This window comes from Ceratotherium simum, chromosome 6 (assembly GCF_057802395.1).
Source record: "Ceratotherium simum simum isolate JZ-2026a chromosome 6, ASM5780239v1, whole genome shotgun sequence".
Taxonomy (NCBI): domain Eukaryota; kingdom Metazoa; phylum Chordata; class Mammalia; order Perissodactyla; family Rhinocerotidae; genus Ceratotherium; species Ceratotherium simum.
In genome coordinates, this window is record NC_141905.1 from 82,488,148 (window position 1) to 82,512,233 (window position 24,086).

A 24,086-nucleotide genomic window follows, 5' to 3' on the forward strand; every position below is an offset into this window, starting at 1 on the left:
TTGCAGTCTGCCTCTATTTTCTACGTGGGTCGCCGCCACAGCATAACTGACGAGTGGTGCGCGTCATCGCCCAAGATGCAAACCGGCCAACCCGGGGAGCGTGCTGAACCTAACCACCACGCCACGGGGCGGTCTCAACCTTACTCTGACTTTTAGAGAGGTTAACTATTTCCCAGAGGCTTGTTTTTTGCTTTGCTTTGCCTGCTCTTGATCCACTGATCTCCTGGAGAAGACTCCACTTGCGGGTCAGGAGAGGCGCGTGGCCCCAGAGCCGGGAGGCAGCGCCCGGTTGTGCCCCGCCGGACTACACTTCCCAGGCGCCCCAGCGCGGCGAGCGCGGCCGCAGTTTCCAGCCGGCGGTGCGCACGCGGGGGCCGAGGCGCACGGCGGGGCGCAATGGCCGCGTGGGGCCCGCGGCTGGCCGGCGTGCGCGGGGTGCTGCTCGACATCTCCGGCGTGCTGTACGACGGCGGCGAGGGCGGCGGCGTGCCGATCGCCGGCTCCGTGGAGGCGGTGGCGAGGTGAGTGGGCCGCGCTGGCAGCCACGGGCGCCGGGCTCCGCGCTCAGCCGGGTCCCGCCGGCCGCTTCTGGCCGCTGCGGGGGGGCGAGGCGGGGAGGGGACGGGGCTGCTGCTCTGGCTCCGCGCCCGCCCCGGCGAGCTGAGAACCGGTCCCCCCAGGACCCCGCTGTAGCCCCCGGGTGCGCGAGGGACCGGCGCGCACAGGGCCTCTGCTGGTTAGAGCTGCGCTGTCCAGTAGGGCAGCCTCTTGCTCTTTGTGGCTACTGAGCGTTTGGAATATGGCTGGTCTGAATTGAGGTGTGCTGTAAGTGTTCAGTCCGCACTGGATTTCAAAGACTTAGTGAGAAAAATGTGAAATGACTCGTTATAATGTTTTATATTGATTACATGTTGAAATGATAACAATTTAGTTATATTCAATGGAATATATTAAATGAGTTCCACCTGTTTCTTTAGACTTTTGTTAGTGTGGTTACCAGAAAACTTTAAATTACACACGTGGCTGGCTTTATAATTCAGCTGGACTGTGTTGCTTTAGATGGGAAGAGGAGGAGGAGGATGTCTTGCCCACCAAGTCTTGTGCAGGAGGACACTGCCAGGACCGAGGTTGGTACCACTGGCCCCTGGACTTTGTCGTTACCATTGGCATCGTGGGCCAGTGCTGCCATGGTGTTGATGGGAAGCTGGGAAAGGCTAATTGCACAATACTTGGCCTCCCAGAGTCACTAGCTGGGGGACCCTGGCTTGGTGGCCTGACTTGGCTGGGACTCAGTTTACCTTCCTGTAGATGGCAGTTAAATGAGCTTCTTGGTCCTTCTCAGAGACCCCACCCACCTGTCTTTACGAGAGCCAAACTGTCCTGCACAGCAGAGCAGAATATATTTGGGAGGCCAGGAACTCAGGAAAGGAAGACAAGGCCTCCAGGAGAGCATGGGAAGGGCAGCCGAGACCTAGGAGACTCCCAGTGGCCCTGGGGGTGCAGTTCCTGAAGTCCACGTTTAAATGGCCTCTGCCTTGGTCTCTGTTTAGGCCAAGGCTTCGGACTAGCTCTGTCAAAGACAAGAGCATTATGTGGGTGGTGCCTGTGGGAATGGAGCAGGGGGCACTGGGCTGTGATTTGGGGTGAGTGGGCCCAGTATGGGGCGGCAGGAGGCCAGAGCCTCAGGGCTGTGACTGAGGTAGAAAAGGGCTCATGGGGCTCATGTGTGGAGGGAAGATGGACAGTAAACCTGGACACAAATGAATAAACCAAGTCACCAGATTGGCATAAGTGACATGAAGAAAATGGGTGCTGAGAGAGTGGGACAAGGATGAGGCTGCCTGTGCCAGGGTCAGGGGACAGCTCTGAGGAGAAGGCATTGGACTGAACCAGAGGGGAAGAAGGGCCATCAGGGTAATGGGGTGGAGGAAGTGCATTCCAGCTGGAGGGAACAGCGTCTGCAAAGGCCTGAGGCAGAAGCGAGCGTGGCACGTTCAGGTTCACAGAGCAGTGAGGGGGAGCATGACTACAGCAGGCAGGGACTTGAGGCTCACGGAGACGTGTCTGGATTTTATCCTGTGTGTAGTGGGAAGTCTCTGAGGATTTTAGGCAGGAGTGTCATGTGATCTTGTTACTGGATGCATACCCAGGTTCTTTACCCACCACACAAGAGGGGCCAAATAAAAACTGGAATGGCCAGGCTTATGGCAAGGAAAGAGTTTTTATTTCGGGGGACGTTAGCCGGGAGACGAGAGCTCTCAAATTTGTCCTGTCTCCCTGAAAGATGGGAGGCAAGGGGTTTTAAAGGTTGTGAGGGAGAGCATGTGCTGGGGTTTTAGGTCAGGGAGGGGGAGCATGTAGCTCTGCTGGCTGGCATCTTCCCACCAGCCTGCATTTGGCCTTGAAGACTGAATTTCTTTCCCTTGATTGTATGGACTTTTCTGGTTAGTTTTCATCTTCAGCCTGCGTTTGGCCTTGTGAGGCTGAATCTTGATGTCGAGACCTTGATTTCCTGGGAAAGACAGCTCACTCGTATACTAAGGAGGGACAGAAAGACCTGGTTAGTTGTAAACAACAGTTGATTATGCTGAATATGCACAGCTGCAGTTAGCAAAGCTTATCTCAAAGCTTTTGCTCTTTTCTTCTAGCCCAGGGAAGATTGTTTAACCTCTTCATTGCTCGGTTTCAATCTGATTTATATTTGAAAGAAATTTAAGTGTAAATAGTGAAGTCACATAAGTACCAAATGAAAACAGGGGAGATTTCCTTTGAAATCTTGGAGTAAGAGAAGACCTTCATAATTATGCCTCAAAATCTAGAAATCGACAACAACAAAAAATCAAAAGCCTAATAGAAAAATGCACAAAGATATAAACAATCAAGTCACAAGGAAAAACAAATGATCGCTAAGCGTATGAAAGATGCTCGGCCTTACTCAAGTAAGAGAAATGCAATTAAAACTACGCTGAGATGCCATCTTTCATCAATTAGAGAAAATTGGCAAAAATCCAGAACTTTGGGAACGCATCCTCTTGGTGAGAGTTTGCGGAAACAGACCCTGGCATACATTGATTGTGGAAGATACATTTGGCATTATCTATCAGCAGTTCCACTTCTGAGAATTTGTCCTACCTCATGCATGAGAGGTGACGTAAGTCTGGGGTCATTCATTGCAGTGCCTTCTGAAATAGCAAAAGAGTGGAAACAGCTCAAATATCCATCTGTAGGGGAGTATTACGGTCCATCTGTCTATACAGGGGAATACCGTGCAGCATAAAAAGGAATGAGCATGCCTGCCATGTAGACATATTGTCAGTGAAAACGGCAAGCACAGAACAGGATGCACGGTGTGCTGTCTTTTGGGTGGAAAAAGCAGAAATGCAAGCATGTATTCCTGCTGCTGTGTTTGTGTAAAGAAACTAGGAGGAAGAACCTCCTGTGGGGCAAGCAACTGGGGAGAACTGAGTGGTTGGGGGAGGCGTGGGAGCAAGAGTCTTCACTATATAACTTTGTATATGACCATTTTTAAAAGTTTTTGAACCATGTGAATGTATTTCCCATTCAGAATATTAAATTACAAATGTTTTGTTAATTATATCTCAATAAAGCTGGAAAAAATAACACGCCAAAAAAATATTAAAAATATGTTAAGAAGATCTCTCTGGCTGCAAAGTGGGGAATGGCCTGGCAGTGGGGCAGACAGCAGGGCTCGAGAGAGGAAGCAGGGCAGCCAGTTGGGCGACCATTGTGTGGTCCAGGGAGAGATGATGGAGCTTGGACCAGGGGAGTGGTCATGGAGATGGAGAGAAGGGGGTGAATTAAAGAGATGTTTTGGAAGTAGGACCAATAGACCTGCTGATATATTGGATATTGTGGGGACCAGAGATGAAATAAAGAATGGCTCCCACTGTCATACTGTTGCATCTGAGGGGATGGAGATGGGCGGGGGGGGGGGTGCAGGGCAGGTGCCATGATGTATGTCAAGTTGTTGGCCTGGCACTTGGCACAGGATAGACCCCACGACAGTATAACATTTAGATCTCATGTCCCATGTTATTAATATAGGAATTCCTATTACATAGGCTTTTAATTCTTTTAAAATCAGGACCACTTAAAAGCAAGTTTTTATTAAAGTAAAATATACATATATTCTATTGATAGGATGTAGTTTCCCATTTTCAGTAACTGTGAATAGTGCTGTTATGAACATTCTAGACATGTCTTTTGGTGAGTGCATGGATGTGTTTCTGTTGGGTATGGACCTAGGAGGGGAATTGCCAGGTCGTCAGAGAGGTGTGTGTTCGGCTTTAGTAGATGCTGCCATGTGAGAGTCCCAATTGCTCTGCGTCCTAGTCAACACTTGGGTTTGTCAGTCCTTCTCATTTTAGCAGGATCACTTTTGGCTCTAAAAAACCTGAGAAGTAAAGTAGGTCTAGGATATGGCCAGAGCATCCCTTCCTCCCTGGCCACTTCCCCTGAGGAGTACAGAGTCCATTTGGCAGTGGGAAAGGCAGGCTGCCTGTTGAGCCATGGTTTCCCCATCAAGAGTGGGTCTGGGGTCCCCCCCTCCCCTCCTAGGGGTGAGGCTGCTCTCAGAGTGCTCCCTCTGTGCTAGGGATACGTGCCTGTCTCCTTTAGGCCCCTAACAGTCTGAGGGGGTGCTGCTGTTATCCCAGTGTATTAGCTGAAGCAGCTGCAGCTCAGGGCTTGCCAGGGGCTCAGCTGGGATGCCCAGGACTGCAGGAACCCAGATCTTCGTGCCTCCTAACCACTGTGCCAGACCCGTGCTTAGAATCCTTCGAGGGAGAAGGGGGCATTGAGAAAGGGCAGGGGCTTCTCTCTGACAGCCTCTCCTGAGTCATGCTCCCCCTGACTCACAACTGTCCAGCAAACACACATACAGACTCCAGGGTATGGCGTTAGGAGGGTGGTCCCTGGTCCCTTAACCTCTGTGGGTGCTGCCCTGGCATCTTCTGACTGGTCCCCAGGAGGGTTTTGTTTGGACTTGCTGTAACTCGGGCAGATTCATCTAGCTGGAGTAGCAGCTACACTGTACAGACCTAACAGCGATATAACAACAGTCCTGAAATCCATCCCAGCCAGTTATGTAGCTGAGAGGGGAGCTCCTTCCCCAGAGCGCGGGGTTATTTTCCATGAGGGGACATGGTACTCCTTACCCCGGGGATTTTATCATTGTGCTGCTCAGGGCCCTGGAGGATGATATGGCCTGGTTCCTCTGAAACCCCCTGGGCTCCCATGGCACAGGCCCATGTCCCCACCGGTCCGCTGGGACCTTCTCAGGTGAGCTTTGTGGCCCTTTCTCCTCTGCCTCCGCCCACCTCACGGCCCTGCTCCCAGTTACACGGACTCCAACTGGGGTTTTCACTGACCAAGCTCCTGAGCCTCGGGTACCCCCGGAGCTGGGCCGCCCACATGGTGGTGCCCTCTGGCTCTCCTGACCTTCCTTGTCTCTCTTCAGCTCTTGTCCTGGCTCTGTAAAGATGAGGCCCCTCCACCCAGGCCTGGCCTCCAATGGCCAACTGATCAAGGACGCCCCACAGGCCCTCCTCGTGCGTGGCCCCGGGCCTCTGCGAAGCCCAGAGTCCAGAAGCTCCGTGGCAGTGAGTGTGGTGCTGGAAACTCCCCCCAGTCAAATATGCCTGCATTTGGAGTTTTCCATGGGGATGTGTCAGACGTGCGGGACACCATTATTTCCCTTGTGGTGGCTGAGCCAAGAATGGACTCTACCGGGAGTCTTTTCCGGAACAGGCCTGCTTGCCAGGGTGCATAAGACTGGGCATTCAGCTGCTTTTTGTGGTTTTTGCAGCCACAGGACTAAGGTTTCTTTGCACCCTGCTCTCTGTGGCCTCCTTGATATGCACGGCTTGCTTTAAAGTCGCCAGAGCTCAGAGGAAGTTCCTGGGGTGAGAGCAGTGCTACAGGGGGACAAGCGTGATGGGGGGGACCTGGGGTCCTGGGGGAACGTTTGCCTCCGTGGAAGCTCCTGGCACAGTCGGTTCTCAAACAGCACCTTCTGTTCTGGGAACCCCAGAGGGGGCGACTCACCGCTTTTCTTCCTAGACTTTCTGTGGTGACAGTTGTCCCAGACTTTCCCCACCTTGTTGGGGACACAGAGCACATGCGGGGTATAAACTCTGCTTTTTAAAACAATGTCAACCACAATAATAGCAGTCGCCAGTGATCAAGGGAGGCCTGTTCTGTCCCAGGTGGGTGCTTGACACACACGCTGGTTTCACAAGCAGCCCTGGAATAGGAGTGTCGGCCCCTTTTCAAGATGAAGACTGAGGCTCAGAGATTCAGGAACTGGCAGGAGCAGGGAAAGGGGATGAGCCATGATTTCCCCCCAGGGCTGCCTGGCTCCAAAGCCCCAGTTTTTCCCCCAATACCGCACTGCCTTTCAGTAAATGCATTCCTTCCCTCATTCACTTACACACCCGACCGGTATTTATGGAGTGCTTCTACTATACTAAAAATACCACGCTCAACACCCAGACTCTCGGCAGTGAACGGGGCAGATGGAAGTCCCTGCCCTCGTGAAACTGATGGTCCTGTATGGGGAGATTGGCGTAAACAGCACCCAGAAAGGCTAGTGTCAGGTGGAGGGACTGAGCCAGCAGGGAGGTGGGGAGCCAGGGTGAGCGAACATGGCCTCACAGATCCGGAGATGTGTGAGCTGGGTCTGAAGATGTCATCTGGGCGAGCAGTGTCCCAGACGGGAGAATAGGAGGCCCAGGCTTCTGAGGCCACGCTGACTCCTTCCTAGAGCTGCTGTGGACGGTGCTGGCCAGGTGGGGCCCTCCTACTGCTCTAGGGCTTGTGGGCGGGTGTGGTCATGGGACATCTGTAAATGGCCTGGGTCCCCCCAACAGGCCGTTTATTGGAGCCCATTCTTGGGCAGTTGGGCTCCCCGAGGGGAGCCATTCAGAGGCAGGGCCAGGCACAGCAGGGGCTGCAGGGGCCGGCCCAGGGCCTGGCCAGCACAAAGGGTAGCCCCGGAGGCATCTGCATGTGAAAGCCGGGTGGGCATTTACTGCATCCTGCCTCGGGCCACTAAAGCACATCTGCTGGCCCCGCCCGGCCCAGCCTTTTTGCAGCTGGCGGAAGGAAGCAGGTGCGGCCTGGGCCCAGAGCAGCCTCATAAAGCAATTCCCACCCAGGACCGCTCAACCCAAGACCCATCCTTCCGTGTGGGGCCTCTCAAACCCCAGCGTACACCTGAAGTCCTGGGAACTTGTTAAAACTCAGGCCCTCCCAGCAGGTCTTGGAGCAGCGAGGAACAGGGCCGAGGGAAACTTGTCTGAAGTCTGGCTGCCCACAGACTTTAGGACCAACCCCCTCCTTAGTGCTCAGCTGCGCTGGCACCACTGGCTCCCCAGGAGTGGCAATAATAATAATAGCTACTCGGGACGAGGCCAGGAGCCTCACCTGCATTGTGTCATCCCATCCCCCCACATGTGGCCCAGCACCTGCCAGAGGGGGCTTATTGGAGGGGTGGGTGCTTGTTTGAGTTTGTTTCCTGACTCAGCCTGGACTTTGGACGAGGGGTGTTCATCGAGACTATCCTGTCACTCGTGCTGTCATTTGCTGTCGGGGATGAACCACACTGTCTTCAGAGATGGGACTCTGTGAGAGCTCGACGCTCACCTCCCGGGCTGTGTTCTCATTTTATAACATCCGCTGTTTAAGCTTCAGAAGTCATAGGTGGCTTCCTTCTTGTAAACAGTCCCACCAGAGCATGAATATACAGAGTAAAAAGTCCAAATCCTCATCACCAGCCCTGTCCCAGTCGTTCCCTCAGGCTGACCCTGTGGATCCTTCCAGAACTTTTCCTCTGTATTTCCTTGAAATCACAGAGGACTTTAAGATGCAGTCCCCTCTCTTTCCTGGCTCTGTCCGTGCCTCCCATGGGCTCCCCATCACACCATCCACTGCCCTCTTCGTGGGGCAGCCCTGATGCTCAGGGGACATGTTTTGTTCTTTCACAGGTCACTGGAGGCTGGAGTCCCCTGCACATCCCGACCCAGGGGTTTCAAACTCTTGTGTAGCCTGAGAGCATTTATCCTTCAAATGAAATCTGGGGCAGAACCCCAAAATTAAAAAACAGATAAAAGGGCAATGTTTGAATAGTGTATATTTTCTATGTTCAAATCTATAATGTTGATTATGATGTCAGTCAATGAAAATGATGAAAGGGTTGTGATGAATAACCATATTGAAGTCTGGGGCAGTGGGCAGCTCAACACGGTTTATATGTTTATAATTTTATACATGTGGCCGGAAACAACTGCGTGTCTGTGGGGGGTGGGGGAATAAATTTTGGTTTATCCAGACTGCAGAATATTCTGCAGCTGCTAAAAAGAATGAGGTAGCTCTGTTTGGTTTGACATTAGTTTATATGACATGAGTATAGTCAGTGAAAAAGTCATAGAATGATGTGTATGAAATACCATTTTTGTTCAGAAAGATAAAGAAAGGAGACACAACGCCCGCATGTGTCTGGGGTAGAGTGGGAACAGGACCGCGAACCTGACTTGTGTGGGGGAAACTGAGGGACGGCGGCGGATGTGTGAGGCCACACCAGACGAGAGCTGTTTCTTGCTTTCTGATCTCAGCCTCAGTGGGCAGGGGTCACTATGGAAATCAAGAGAAGCCAGGCTGGGGGTTCTGGAGCGGAGTTAATGGTTTACGCCGACGATGCTGCCTCTGGTAGGAATCCCTGCCGATCAGGAGGTGAGCATGGCACGGGTTACTGATGAAACTCACAAATGGAGTTGTGACCCCCTAGCACCCCAAGGATGTATGGAGAGGCCATATTGGCAAAGCTGTGCCCAGGCCCTGCCCTTGGTGGTGTGCAGGGCGATTTCCCATGACCCGGGGGCTGGCGGGATGCTGCCCGTGTGGAGAGGAGGAACCTGAGGCTCAGAGAGGTGACGAGACTTGCTCAAAGACGCCTCATGAGGAAGGAGTGGAGCCGGCACCCTTGCCAGGGCAGGTGCTGCTTCTCACCTGTCACCTATAAAAAGGTAGGTGTCAGCTCCTGCGGGCGAGGGCCGGGGTTTCCAGTCCCAGCCCTGCCCGGTGGTTGCAATGTGGTCTTAGGCAGGGAGCAGGTTTCTTAGCCTTTTTGTGCCTCAGTTTCCCACCTGTAACACCTCCGTCACGGGGTGTAAGAGTTAAGTGAGATATTTTCTCTTAAACCAACATTTTACTTCTTCCACATCTAGGAGCTAGAGGAGTGTTTTGTTGCTTGAAGGGTCAGATAATGGTGAAGAGGTGGTTATTTTGCAGATATGCAGAGTCTTTCAGTTGTGGAACTTGGTGCACATTCAAAACAAAACCACTCAGCTCTGCCCAGGGAGTTGTCTTTTTCACATTTGTATATATTTTCATGAGGCCAATGTCAAAGGGTTCTCGTGCAGGCTCTGCGCCTGCGTGAGGCACTCGGCCCCTCCAAACCCTAGGTCCTCGTCTGTAAATGGGGATATTGACCCATCTTTCACATTGTCGCAGGGATTCCATGTGAGCATGTCGGTAATGCATGGGGGCAGGTAGCGGCCAGTCACTGGGAGCTGCGGTAGCTACTGTTGGAGCTCCCTCTGAGCTGGGTGCCCCAGATGTCCACCAGGACAGTCAGCCCCGGGTTTTCACCCCAGGCTCCCTTTGCTGGATTGAACTTTGTCCTCTTTCTTAACAGTGCCCCTGGATGGTGATGTCTGGGCCCCCCATGCAGGCCTCCCTCACCTCCTGGCTCCTCCTGCTGTCCCTGGTTCACTGGACATCTGACTTCCTGTCAGACTATCCACTTGGAGGGCCTAGATGTCCCAAGCACCCAGCTTACCAGAGGTGGGGTTTTCATTGTCACCACTATCGTCTTCATTGCCATTCGTTGAGTATTTGCAGCGTTCCGGGTGCTTCTCATGTTTTTTTTGTGTAGTCTTCATGACAGCCCTATCAAGTAGCTACTGTTAGTGCCCCATTTCATGGATGCCAAAACCGAGGTTGGAGAGGGTTCGATGACAAGCCTCTGTCACACAATGAGAAGGTGGTGGACGTGCTGTGGATGTGTCTGCTTCCTGAGCCAGGCTCCCACCTTACCCCGAGAATGCCTGGCCTCTGTCCCCAGCACTGGACTGGCTCATGACGGCGGTCGGGGGGACTGGCTGGCAGCTGACTTTCCAGGGTTGGGGAGAAGGCTAAGGAGCCCATGCCTCCCTGAAACATGCCCTTAGACACCTCATGTCCCTCGGGGCCTCGGTCTCCCCTTCTGTGAAATGAGCCACTAGGTGGACAGTCTCTGAGGTCTCCTCTGGCTTCTAGATTCCCTGCACTTGATTGTTAATTGTGTTTATTAATAAAGAGTAAATTGATGTTTGTGTACTCAGCATGTCCCCTTGCTCTGAGCTCAGAGGCTCAGGCAGGTCAGAGCGATAACACAGTGGATGGCAGGTGAGGCAGTCACGGGCATGGAAAAGGTGTGCCGTGAGTTTCGTAAGAGCTCTGGCTTGGGGCCTGCCTGATGTCTGCTTGACCTCATTGCTGTCCCACTGAGGTCACTGGCCGACTGGGTCAGACTAAGAGGCCCAGCCAGGGCCCGGCCATGTGCGTCACTGCCTCTCTCGTTCTTTCTCTTCTCTCCATCCAGACTTTGGACTCTGCTTCTTGCTTGGACTCTGATGATGTAACGATGTGCATTGCTGCCCAGGAGAGTGTCAGATGCAGAATGGGGAGGGACCTACAGGGTGGGTGAGCAGTGGGCATCAGCCTAGCGAAAAGCTCTGCTCTGGGGGTCGGTGGAAAGAAGAGGGAGGTGTAGCAGGCCCAACTGGAGCTACTGGCAAAGGCTGCCCCTCAGCGTTCGTGGTCCAGTGGTGATGCCAGCACGAGGGAGGGTTCCTGGAGTGTCCGCCGTGCCCAGCCCTGGGGAGCCAGAAGGCCAGGCACTGCCATTACCCCATTTCATGGCTGGGACTCAAGGACCCCAAAAATCTGCCCATGGATGCCCAGCCAAGGGCACGTGCCAGGTGCAGGACCCCAGGCAGGAAGCCAGACCCCATTCTCATGGGAGCAAAAGAGCCAGCTCTTCTGTAGCTGCTCCAGCCACAAGGTGGATGCCTGACTCTGAGCTGATGCCCATCATCGGGGCACACGGGGAGCTGGGCTGGGTCCCTCCCTGAATCAACATGGGTGCCCCTTGGAGTGTTCAAATGACTGTATTTTCCTACTGCAAAACCATCCCTGCTCTGTTCGTGGCCTCCTCTTTGACCTTCTATTTAAAAAAGTTGGGTTCTTAGGACAAATAAGCACTTTGCAGGTTTCAATTCTCCCAACATGTATTTTCAAGCTCCGTGGCTTTCTGAAAGGGAAGCAGCCAGAGATCTCAAAATCAGTTGGCAGCTGGTGCCGCTGCTGAGCCCGGCTCTGTAACGAGGGCTGGATGCTGTTGGGGCAGCTGAGACTGCTGTTCACCAAGGGCCTTGCCCCCGTTTTACTTCATAACAACCCCATGAGGCGTTGTGAATGTCCTTTCCCTCTGAGGAAACCGAGGCGTTTTATTTATCTGCAACTGTTCCCATTTCAGTAGTAATAGGGACCCTCCACCCCACTGGGTAACATCCCCAGGGGCAGAGCAGGTGGTGGGTCAGGGAGGCAGGAATGAGGGGGAAGCGCCCCTCCTCCCCCCAATACCCCCTTTCCTCCTGGTGTGAGTTTCTCCTACCTCATCATGGAGAGGGGTCCTGGCCTCTGCGGTAGAGGTGGCCCTGGTCCCAGTGGGAGACCAGAATTCCAGCCCAAGGTACCCATGGGCTTCACACAGCTCTTTGAAGACCAGCCCAGGGATGAGCAAATGAAATAAAGCAAACCCAGCTTTCTCTGTGATGTCCGAGTCACCGGTCCCCCCCGGCAGTAATCACATTTGTCACCTCAATTTTGACCTGCCAGCTCGTGCCCTCACCTTCCCACCCAGGAGCCCACTCAGCTTGAGGCCTCCTCTCCGCCATCGTCCTGTAGGGGTCTCTCTGATACCGAACCAAGTGCGCTTGCCTCCTGGTGAGTTAAATGAGACTCTACACCAGTGGAAGTTGTCTCACAAAGTAAAGTGTATTTGCAGCAAACAGCAGACCATGAGGAATCATTTCCAAAGTCATGGCGTCCCCAAGCAAAGGGAAGAGGGACTTTTATTTCGGTTGGGAAATGAATAGTCAAAAGGAAGAGGTGGGTATTCACTTGCACAGGCTCAGTTGGAAAACATGCTTCCACATACACTGCAGGTTACAGTAATGAGGCTTAATCTCCTCCTGAAGGGATCTTCGTATTAAAATTAAGGCAAGGTTGGGGCCCGCCCCCTGGCTTAGGGATTGAGTGCGCACGCTCTGCTGCTGGCGGCCCGGGTTCGGATCCCGGGCACGCACCGACGCACCGCTTCTCTGGCCATGCTGAGGCCACGTCCCACGTACAGCAACTAGAAGGATGTGCAACTATGACATAAAACTATCTACTGGGGCTTTGGGCAAAAAAAAAAAAAAGGAGGAGGATTGGCAATAGATGTTAGCTCAGAGCCGGTCTGCCTCAGCAAAAAGAGGAGGATTAGCATGGATGTTAGCTCAGGGCTGATCTTCCTCACACACACACACAAAAAATTAAGGCAAGGTCATGGGCGTAGGTCTTGTAGGGGGGCTTGGTTAGTTTCAGGGTGGTTGCTGGTTGTGTCTCCTTAACATAAAAATAGTTAAATGCCTCCAAACCCACCCTTGAGTTCCTCAGGGCACTAGTCAGTGACAAATCCCCCCTCTAGTTTTATCCTGCTCCTCATTCTTGAGGGGCACAGGTTGAAGGTCCGTCTTCTGTAACTGCTTCCTGCTGAGCATAGATGTTTTCATAGGAACCAGTAGAGGAGCGGAATTTACAGCTAAATTTCAAATAGGTTTGCGCATCACCAGAGGCATAGCCCCAAATTGTTTGTAACAACCATTTGTAATTTTATAGTCTCAATGTGTTTAGGATCTGGGCATACTTGCCCTCTCTTCCCCTGTCCAGATTCCACTAGCTCTGTATAGTCTAGCTGCTAGGTTGCCCATTCTCTGATGGACCTAGTCTTGCTGCCCAGGAACATGCAGCCTCCTTGTAAGCGTACTGTGCCTAAATGGTATGGGATTGGTTAGGATCCAGGGCAGAGCCTGGGGTGGATAGCCAGTCATTACTTATCTACGTAGTGTCGCCGAAACAAGAGTTTCAAATCAGAGAGTGGTTTGCAGGAAAACTTGGAGTCGTCAATTGTCGGTGGTGATTGCCCTTGATGTGCAGGTGTGGGTGCCTTTTTTACCCATGTGTGGTGGACCCAAGGGGTGACTTCTTAGAAAAAAATGCTCCAGCAATTTTGATCCTATCTCATAGTCCTTTTGAAACTTAAAGAAGTTTCATAGTCCAGAAGCTGAGTGGTAGATTGTTTCATCTCACTGAACACATTTCTTAGTCATGATAATAGATCATTCCAGTTAAGTTCATTTAGAAGATGGTGATGCAAGTGGGCTCCCAAGGTTAGGCCTATATTGTGGAAGCAAGCACTCAGGTATTTAGTAAGAAGCATTTCTATGGAAACAAAAGAAAAACAAGGTTAATGGTTGGAGCAAATTATATACCAGTTTCTGAGTTCAGAGGACAGCCAGTTAAGAAGATTTCTAGATGTCAGCCTTGAAGCATCTTTTGCATCATCTCTGATGATGTCATCTTGCATTCAGGTATCTTAGTGGCTTACACAGTGACAGACATGAATCTCTTAAGTTTATATCAAGTCCTCCAGCTTCAGTTTGCAAGGCTTCAGGAAGGGGTGCAGGTTCAGTTCTCAATGATTCCAAATGAAAGTGATGGGAAAATTGAAAACGTTAGTTCAGAGATTTGTAGCCAGATATTTCAAGAGATTAGAAGAATTCAGGATCCAGTCCAGTTAACAGATCTAAAACAAAACCCTCAAAGACAGGGCCGGCCCCGTGGCTTAGTGGTTAAGTGCGCGCGCTCTGCTGCTGGTGGCCCGGGTTTGGATCCCGGGTGCGCACCGACGCACCACTTCTCAGGCCATGCTGGGGCCGCGTCCCACATACAGCAACTGGAAGGATGTGCAGCTGTGACATGCAACTATCTACTGGGGCTTTGGGGGAAAAAATAAATAAATAAAATTATTAAAAACAAAAAGAAAACAAAACAAAAAACCCTCAAAGACAATTAACAGAACTAGAATCTAATATCCATGAATGTGTACTATAATTTCTATTGAAACATAATTTTTCTCTCTAAAATCACCATCATTTTTACCAAAGATAGCCGAATTAAGACTAACTGGTTTGCAAAATAAGTCTAGTTTCAATAAAAATTGGTTCAATTATTTACATAAGTGCAACAAGAATAGCAACTGATCATATAGGCTGTTTTAAATCTGCTTTGCTGGAACTCTTTTTTTTTTTTTTTTTGTGAGGAAGATCAGCCCTGAGCTAACATCTGATACCAATCCTCCTCTTTTTTTGCTGAGGAAGATTGGCCCTGGGCTAACATCAGTGCCCATCTTCCTCTACTTTATATGGGACGCTGCCACAGCATGGCTTGACAAGCAGTGCATCAGTGCACACCTGGAATCTGAACCTGTGAACCCCAGGCCACCGAAGCGGAATGCATGCACTTAACCACTTGCGCCACTGAGCCGGCCCCTGGCATTCCTGATAAGGAATCTCAGATTGAACTTTAAAGGCCTCTCGAGGCCGGGAAAGCCAAGCCAAGGACTTTGTCATCAGACTTTGCCTGCAATACCTACAGATTTGGGTGAATTCCTCCCTTCTTTTGAGGTTCCCCAAAATATTGAGGTTCCAGGCACCTGCCAGATAAGTGTTCTTCCTTACTCACCTGCATAAGATTGCTTGGAACTTCTGTGAACAAGGTATCAGGCCGATATTTCCAAGTGGCTTTATTCCGGAAAGTCCAATCTTTATTTTTCAAAAGCTGTTTGGTTGTATCTGAGTTTATGCATGTTTTTCTCAAATATGATATTCCATTCAAAGCTTTGGTAATATAACCAATGTTTCCAATTATGTCCTGTTATAAGGAGAACAGATTCTTATTGAACTTTTGCAAATAACTATATTGCCATGAAAACAATACTCACTAAGAGTTTCCAAATCCTGGAGGGATCAGGTGGGGAAAAAAAGATAAATGGTTTAGTTCTGCTTACAAAGTTATAATTTACCAAATTGTTATGTCATAGCTTAAGAGAAAAGAGAGAAAGTTTCCTTAAATCTGGGAAAAAAAACAAAACATCAAAAAATCAGCAATATTTCAAATGAAAAATCATAAAAATTATAATCATCCTCCCCAGTTCATTCAGTCCTGTATAATCGATTCTTGATCTTAATCTTCTGTTCGCAGTTTCATGAAGTCATCGGTTTCTCTGTTAGAGTTCTGTAATTTCTTACCCAGTTCAGTTTTATAATCGGAAAGTTTTTCAGAAGCCTTATTCTAGAGTAAGTGTGAGAGTGCTTTCCATGAATTTCTCTGAAGATGAAACATATTTTGCAAAAGCATCAGAGTAAAACAGTAATTGTCTGTAAACAACAACACCCCAAAATGGCAATTAACAAAGAAATTTGGTTAATTTTTGTGACATACAACACTTTAAAATAATAACCAGAATTATGACTGATAACCAGGACAGATCAGAATTTTAGTAATGTTATACAGTTTTTAAAACACTTATATCAGTAACATTTACCCACATAATACCACCTAAGAAGGTTTATCATCACTTATTTGACAATGCTTCCCGTGTAATATAACATACCAAATAAGCCTATTAAGTTTGGTGTCTTCCTTTCTATAGGAAAAGAGAAAATTTCTTTGAGACGTCCCAGGGGCCTTCTGAGAATTCTCAAAGGGAAAAAAAAATTTTTTTTTTCTTCCAGGTCAAAAGAAAGACTTCATTCAGGATCTGAATATTTTTGCGGGGAGAAGCTTGTCAAAAATATCAAAGGGTTTCAAAACACTTGATTAAGCAGGAAACAGTGCTCAGTTATCCATTCAATCAAAGTGACAACAGAAACAGTCAAGGGAAAACAAAGAGTTAAAACAGTACCTCAGTCTGTTTGCAGAGGAAATTATTTTAAGAGAATGAAGACCAAATTTTAATTTTGTACCAGCTTACTTTTGACATTAAAACTCATTTACTTAATTGGATTTAGTTTAATCTTAGCCAACTTGACCATGCATAAAACTCCTCAGGGTTTTACTGTCACAAAGTTTCTGTCACTTTTTACATTCAGAATTTGTCCCATGCCTTCCTTTCTTCCCTTCTAATACTTTAGGATAAATTTATCTTTCTTAGCAAATCAAACAAAAATATTTCTGTTCTTTATACCTTCTTTACTGAAAATATATATCTTGCTTTCCTTGGATACAAAGATGTTTTCCTCATTAATTTTTAGTAGCTTTAATCACATATTAGAATTTTTAACCCTTAGAAAATTTAATTTTTAAGTAAAAACTAAGCAAGCAATTATAAACTTTCTTTTACATTACATTAGCATTTTAAACACTTTTTGTATATATATATTTTAGAAACATGCTATTTCATAGTACAATCTTAATAAAACACAAGACATGTTTACCAATAGACCCAAAATACCTTTCAGTTTCTCTGTAATAAGAAGCCAAAAGTAGATAAACTTAGATACGTTTAGCAATAATGTTTCAGTATTTTATCTTATTTGGAAATGACCCAGATACTCAACATATTTTTATCATTTAATTTAATTTAGCAAAACTCTAAAGTTTTAAGTTACCAAAAAGGATTTGGAAGCTCTTTTTTTTTTCTAGTATACTGACCGTAAAATGTAATTATTGTACCCAAAAACCCATTTTCATCTAACCTGAATCATTTGTTTCCAGCAATTATGTTTAGATTACCCATGAAAACTTCATGAGACATTAGTCAAAATTAACTGTCACTTAAAGCTATTATTTTTTGCTGACAAATTTGTAACAGATAACGTGAGCTTATGTGACTAATAAACCCAGGCTGCATGTCGTATCACACCCAAACACTGACTACTCTGAGGGCATGCCTCTTCCAATCAAACCAACAAACTTAAACTGGCCTTCATTTACCAAAGATTGATTTATATCACGTTAACTTGAAAGACATTCGGGTTAATTTCTATTACATTTAGAATTTGTGTAAGTGCTTACTTTAAGCCAATTTCAATAGAGCTCTTCATTTTGGTCATACCATCCAGAGGTAGAAAAAGCTCTCACATTTACAACATACCCATTGACACACATACACAGAGGTTCCACAGCTATTGCTTTAAAATTACTGTCATGAATCAGGCACAAGGCTCCCTAGTTATGAATCCAAATTTTTTTCTAAGCTTTTTTGCTAATATTTTTGGAAAAGACACTCAAGATGCTAGATTTTTGGCGAGGGTGCTCCTATGGCTGTTTTTTGGCCTTACTCCCTTTTTTTTTTTTTCCCTCCAGTCTTAGGAATTGGTGATGGGCTAGATAATACTTCCCAGAGAGGCAGTAATCCTTTCTGAGATAAAGGAACTGAGTGGGATCTGAACTGCCTTTAGGGCTGCTTTTACCAGAAAAGCACAGTGAACAAGAGTAAGGTTATTATGCAGATTTAAGACCTTGCCTTCCAAATTGATAAGTTTCTAGAGATGAGGTCATCCCCCCCTCTTCCCGGTACAGAGAAGGAGATAACTTTACAAGTGGAGATTTCCCTTACAAATGTAAATGTTTGGTAAACAGAACTTTGATTAGAATGGGCTTAGCAAGGACCCTCCCAGTCTATCGTTGCCCAGAGTTATCTATGGTGATGGCCTGTCCTGGAGACAGTCCTCTTATCTTAAATTCTTTCAGGCATTTAGTGCTGGGGGAGGTTAAGTCTTCACTCAGAGTCCCCTGTTCCCAAAACAATCAAGGTAAAGAGACACATTTTGAGGTGGCCAACCTTGATCCCCCACACATACGTATAGACACACGTAAACACACAAGTAGACACAGAGACGTTAAATTTTGCTATGAATCAGGCACAATACAAAATTCAGTAATTTCTGAGATACATTTGCATTTCAAAGAATGGCTCTTGGGTTCTAGAGAAGATGGGAGCAGAAAATCTGCATCATAAAGACACAGAGAAAGCAGTCAAGTTTTCTTTAAGATGGAGTTTCTGGGGCATAACCCATCCAATTGAAAGTGTTTCCAATTAGTTAAAATACACCCAAGGGGTGAGTCTCTGGGGATGCTTGGGGCATTCCCCATGGCAGTAAAGCCGGTGTCCAACTGGCAGTGGGCCGGACAAGGGTGCTGAGCCCCACTGCCGGTGTCAATATAGCTGTAAGATTTAGTCAAGTCCCACTCAGCCCGGGCACTTAGTCCCTGAGCCAGCATAAGGCACGCCAGGGAGGCCATAGGCACAAGCCTGGAGCGGGCTGGCGGCCGGGGCTCCCATTGCCAGGATTGAGAGTTAAGTCCCTGGCAAAAGGTTTTCAAGTTTTCAGTTTTACAGAAGGTCCAAGTTCTGCTCAGGTCCAGCCTGAACTTAACCTCAACTTGCTGACGAAAGAGGAAGTGACGAACAAGATAGACAAAGAAGGGAAAGAGGTGATCAGGCCTTGCCCTCATGGCCTCTTCCCAAGGATTATCAAGATAAAAGTGACACACATTGTGGGGCAACACAACCCTGAAGGATAGCTTACAGAATACAGGTCTCTTGTCCCCAAACTGACTCAGTAGGCACCTGAAATACTCAACAGGTTCTTGACAGAGACTAAACAGGGTTCCAGATTGTCAGTCAAGTAACTGACCCAGGGGCCAACCTGGAATCACTCCAGGTGCCCACAAACCAGAGGAGAGCGTGGACTCTCTGAAACCAGAACCCAGGGGAGAGCTCCCAGAGGTGAGGGTGGGATGTGGAGCTTTCATTAAGACCATGAGAGGAGGCTGAGACTCCAGATTTAATTAGGTTCCTAAGACTAGCCGTTGCAAGAGCTCTCCTGACTGTGGATTCTACCGTCTTTTCTTTTTTTTTTTTGTGAAGAAGACCAGCCCTGAGCTAACATCTGATACCAATCCTCCTCTCTTCGCAGAGGAGGATTGGCCCTGAGCTAACATCCGTGCCCACCGTCCTCTACTTTACATGGGACGCCGCCACAGCATGGCTCGACAAGCAGTGCGTCGGTGCGTGCCTGGGACACGAACCCGCGAACCCCAGGCCGCCACAGTGGAGCGCGTGCACTTAACTGCTTGCGCCACCGGGCCGGGCCTCTACCGTCTTTTCTTATGGTCTGTTTCCAACCTCCTAGGAGCAACCTATAACGGTTAGTGGTGACGCAGGTGCCGAAAGGTTGTGCCCAGAGGAAATTTAGCACGCTAATAGCCTGAAACTAGACCCAGGCCATGTAACTAAATCCTTAGAGAAAAATAAAATGGGTGGACGCTGGGTTTCACCCAGCAACCACTGATAAGGTGGGCAAGGAAAAAAAGAAGACCTAGGAGTCCAGAAAAGCCAGACTGTGGAAAATGTCGAGCATCCTCAACCAAAACACACAAACAAATGAACAAACAAACAAAAAACAGGCTCAGCAACCCCAAGGGGGTTTAACCCCATCCAAGGGGACCCCTCCTCCGGTCACAGGCACAACACAAAGACAGACTCAGTGACCTCAGGGGACCTCAAACCCCCACCTCGTCACTCCAGATGAGATTCAATCTCCAGATGGGGTTTCACCCCTGACTAAACACTAGGGATTGCTCCCGTTTTGCCAGAGCTGAGCATCAGCCCTTCTGGAGTGGTTGGATCGAGCAATCCTTCCAATAGAGGGGACTCTCGTTCCCCTGAGCCAGGCTGCCTCCGGGTGGGAACTCAAACCCCAAAGCCAGGCCCCAATAGACAGGCTTTGTGAGACAGTTTAAGGAAATAACTCTTACAGCCGTGTTGTGGGGTTGGCACCACTTACCTCCATGGAGAGATCCTCCAAGCAAAGCACTTAGTGTGGCCGATGGGGCAGCGACATCAAGCCGGTGGCACAGGCACCATGAAGGGGTATGTCCCCTCTGGGTCGCCAATTTGATACTGAACCAAGTGGGCTCACCTCCTGGTGAGTTAAATAAGACTCTACACCAGTGGAAGTTGTCTCACAAAGTAAAATGTATTTACAGCAAATAGGAGGCCATGAGGAATCATTTCCAAAGTCACGGTGTCCCTGAACAAGGGAAGCAGGAACTTTTATTTTAGTTGGGAAATGAATATTCAAAAGGGAGAGGCAGGTATTCGCTCGCACAGGCTCAGTTGGAAAACATGCTTCTGCGTACACTGCAGATTACGGTAATGAAGCCTAATCTCCTCCTGAAGAGATCTTCATATTAGAATTAAGGCAAGGTCATGGGTGTAGGTCTTTTAGGGAGGCTTGGTTAGTTTCAGGGTGGTTGCTGGTTGTGTCTCCCTAACGTAAAAACAGTTGAATGCTTCCAAACCCACTCTTGAATTCCTCAGGGCACTAGTTGGTGACATCTCCCCCCTGGTGGAGGTGGAGGGATTTAGAGTCATGGTCAGCCCAGTCTCCCAGATCCTCCACACATCCCTCCCTCCTAAGAGCCTCCCTCGTAGGACCTGCCCCTAGCTCCTTGGAGGCTCCAGGTGGTTGAGGGCAGTGGGACCAGAAGGGGGGTCCTGGCAGCCGAAGCCTCTCTGCTGCTGAAGGCCTCTCTGCTGCCACTGCTTGGTAACAGGGGTCTGGGGTGAGATGGGCGAGCACCCCACCTGCTCTGAGAGGTTAGGGCATGTAGAGTGGGGAATGAACAAGGCTGGAGGAGCCTGCCCACTGGCCACTGGCAGACGTTCTCAGCTAGCATTTAGTGAGCACTTACTGTGTACCCAGCCCATGCAAGCACACTACAGGTCTCACTGGATCCTCACAATGTGAGGTAGGTGCTATTATGACCCGCATTTTACAGAAGAGGAAACTGAGCCACAGAGAGAAGAAGTAGCTTGCCGGAGGTCCCACAGCCATTAAGTGGCAGAGCCAGGACGCAGCCCACAGTCATCAGACTCTGAAGCACGTCCTTGTCACCACTTGGCCACCTGGCCTCCCTGCTCAGCAGTAGAGCATCTTCTGCACATCTGTTCTGCAGCCTGCAGAAAGGAGTGACTATCCAGCGTCCCTGTGCACAGGCCCCTCCTCCCCCTCCCTGTCTGGACTCATCCGGCTCCACTGTGCTTTCTCCTCCGGAGTTCTCTAGAAACCTTGCACTAGATAACGATTAGAGATGGAGCAGTGGTGAGGCAGTGTTGCCCACAGGCGGGATTGGCAGTGAGCATACGTTTCTGCCCGAGGTTCTCTGGGTACTGGGACGATTTGGTTCCGTTACCAGGTGGGATTTGGGTCAGTTAGGTGCTTCTCACAGAAAAGCATTGCCATGCTTCAACGGCTGTGAAAGCAGAGCAGGAGGATGGGCTGTGCCTGGGTGGGGCAGGGGCCTGGGGGCCTTCCCGGAGGAAGGGACATGTGAACCAGGCCTTGAAGGATAAGTAGGATTTGGCTATAGGAGAGGGTGAAGACAAAGACTCAGGGTGCCGGGAGGGCCTCCTGGGTCAGACGAAGGAAGGTGACAGATTCCTGAGGGCTGGGATGGGGTGAGGAGGGAGGAGGGCCCAGCTGGGAGGGGTGCTGGGAGGGGCAGCCTCCCAGCCCTGACTCTGTGAGCCGAGAGGGCCGCGGGCTGTGGAGCGATGCCAAGGTCAGTCAGGGTGTCCAGCAGTCGTCCTAGTGCTCTACCTGCTCCGGAACAGTAATGAGAGGTTTCCATTATTTTCGGGTGAGCGCCCCTGGCAGATGCCGACAGCCAGCAGATGTGTGAGGTCCGAGGTGATTTGCAAGGGACTGGTTCATGTGATCCACAGTAATTGCACCAGGCGACGTTGTCACTCAGAGGCTTGTTCTGGCCTGCTGGGATGAGGTAAAGGTCAGTTCAGAGAGCCCATGTGGCCGCAGGAAACGGGGGCAAATCCTGCTATCGGGGGGCTCCTGGGGAGGTGGTGGTCTCAGGGGCCACCTGGCCAGAGCCCTGCTCCGGGCTGCTGGGGCCCTGTGGTTGGCCCCCTGCCCCTGGGTTTCTTGGGTGTTGGGGGGATAACATAGCCTGTCCCAGAGCTGAGCTCAGCCCCGATGCTGAAATCCCTCAGATTCGCTCCCTTTGGGGGGCTCTTCGCAGGCTGTGCCTCCACCCTGAAGCCGCACCTGACTCGGGCTTTCCCGACATTCTGAGTTCTTGTGTTCCAGGCCTCCCAAGGCCAAATCTGTGACATCTGGCAGCAGACCGCCCCCCCCAGGAGATGCTGAGGACTTGGTTCCTCGGCTGTCTTAGTGGGTTTGGGCTGCCATAACAGAATTCCACAGACTGAGGGGCTTAAACAACAGAAGTTTATTTTCTCACAGTTCTGAAGGCTGGAAGTTCAAGATCAAGATGCCAGCAGGGTCAGTTTCTGGTGAGGGTTCTCTTCCTGGCTTATAGGTGGCCACCTTCTTGGTGTGGCCTCTTCTTTGTGTGCACAGAGAGGGACAGATCTTATGTGGACACTAATCCTTTCAGATCACAGCCCCATCCTTATGACCTCATTTAACCTTGGTTGCCTCCTTAGGGCTTCAACATATGAATTTGCGGGGGGGACACAATTCATTCCATAGCACTCGCCATCAGTGCTGACACATCATCTCACGCTTTCTGGCCCCTGTGCACGCACAGGTGCGCCCCACACACCCCTCCCCACCTGCAAAGTGTCAATTTCCCTTCCAGTGGGGAAGAGCTGGCCTGTGTTCCTGAGGCTGCTGGCCTTGCCTGGACACGGTGCTTTCCTTATCATGATGGAAAGCGTCAGCCACCTTTGCTCGCTGGTGTGTGGGTCTCTGCAAGCCACCACGGGACAGTTGAGAGCTGATGGGCTCTGCTGCTTACAAGTTGTGTGATGTTGTATGTCTCTGCCTCCCAGAGCCGTGTTTTCTTGTCTCTGGAATGGGGATAATGGTTCTTGCCTCATCACTCATTTACTTGGTCAGCACACACTTAGTGAGAGCCACCTGCATGCCAGGCACCGTCCCTGGGGATGTACGTAAGGGACAGACGGTGTGGCTCTGCCCTCGGGGAGTGAGGACAAAATTGGATCACGGGTACTGACCCCGAGGCTCGGCTCAGTGTAATGTTGCATTCATGCTTTACCATTTTAATAATAATAATGAACACTTTTATCATTTTCAGTGATTAAGAAAAATGAAGAGAGGACCTAGGACTCATCCCAAGTGGTCAGAAAGTGTCAATAGTGACACATCAAAAGGGGGTGTGATCAGGGGGCACAAATGGACAAACCCCCAGGGAGGGGACTTCCCTAAGCATTTTGCACCAGATATTTCAGGGGCTGATTTAATCCTAAAACGTACTTTGCTTTTAAAGCATGTGTTTTGGATGAACTTACAGTGAGTGGTGTTTCCAAAGAGACCGGTAGCTGAAGTGTCCTAACGTGGGTTCCGTTATTTACTGTTTTTTCATCGGCATCTGAAGTTGTGTATGGAGTGGCAGATGTGCGGCACTGTCATCTCACTGTCACACGGATTGTTCACTGTTCTGAGAAGGTCACATCGCAATTCATTAGCAATAATTAGTCCCCCAGCACCCCTGCACTTCCTCACTCAGCGGCTCCATTAACTTGGATGCGAATCACGCATTCACGCATTCCAGGCGCCAATCAGTGAAGACCCGTCAGTAATGTACAAGGTGATGCTATTAGTTAGAATATATTAACTGCCTAATTTAAAAATACAAAAGCTGTCTTTATGAAGGGCAATTAACTACTAAGCGTAATTGATAATTCATAGCCCTCTGATTAGGAAACACAAATACTAAGAAAGGACTGAATCACCTGGGCTATTGACGAAGACATTGTCAGCCTCTCGGTTTTCATTCACTCTGTTGTCAGTAGATTACAGATTTCTTCCCAAATCGCACCTATGGGCTCCGGGTGCTGGAGGATC

The 24,086-nt window shown here is 49.5% G+C and overlaps 1 protein-coding gene and 1 long non-coding RNA gene across 12 annotated transcripts in view; one reads left to right on the plus strand and one right to left on the minus strand.

The window, feature by feature from the left end:
• The first annotated feature begins 176 nt into the window (after nt 1-176).
• The window catches only part of LHPP (phospholysine phosphohistidine inorganic pyrophosphate phosphatase), a 149,219-nt gene continuing 125,309 nt past the window's right edge, over nt 177-24,086 (plus strand). For 2 of the 9 annotated variants that reach the window (XR_015552528.1, XM_087432803.1), the window contains exon 1: nt 177-521. Coding sequence is in view for 8 of the 9 variants with exons in the window: in XM_087432803.1 (XP_087288929.1) it covers nt 397-521 (125 nt within the window). In the remaining variant the exon portion in view is untranslated. Of the gene's footprint in view, nt 522-9,822; nt 9,865-24,086 lie in introns of those variants that run through there. The other 7 variants (XM_087432807.1, XM_087432806.1, XM_087432808.1 and 4 more) reach the window with 7 other exon arrangements.
• Nucleotides 11,949-20,241, minus strand: LOC147916924 (uncharacterized). Of its 3 annotated transcripts, none has more exons than XR_015552529.1 (3): nt 20,022-20,241; nt 14,911-15,099; nt 11,949-13,608 (listed from the first exon to the last, which is right to left on the minus strand). It is a non-coding gene; the product is annotated as an uncharacterized LOC147916924 (long non-coding RNA). The 3 variants fall into 3 exon arrangements; XR_015552530.1 differs by having other exon boundaries at nt 11,949-13,860; XR_015552531.1 differs by lacking the exon at nt 11,949-13,608 and adding an exon at nt 14,101-14,164.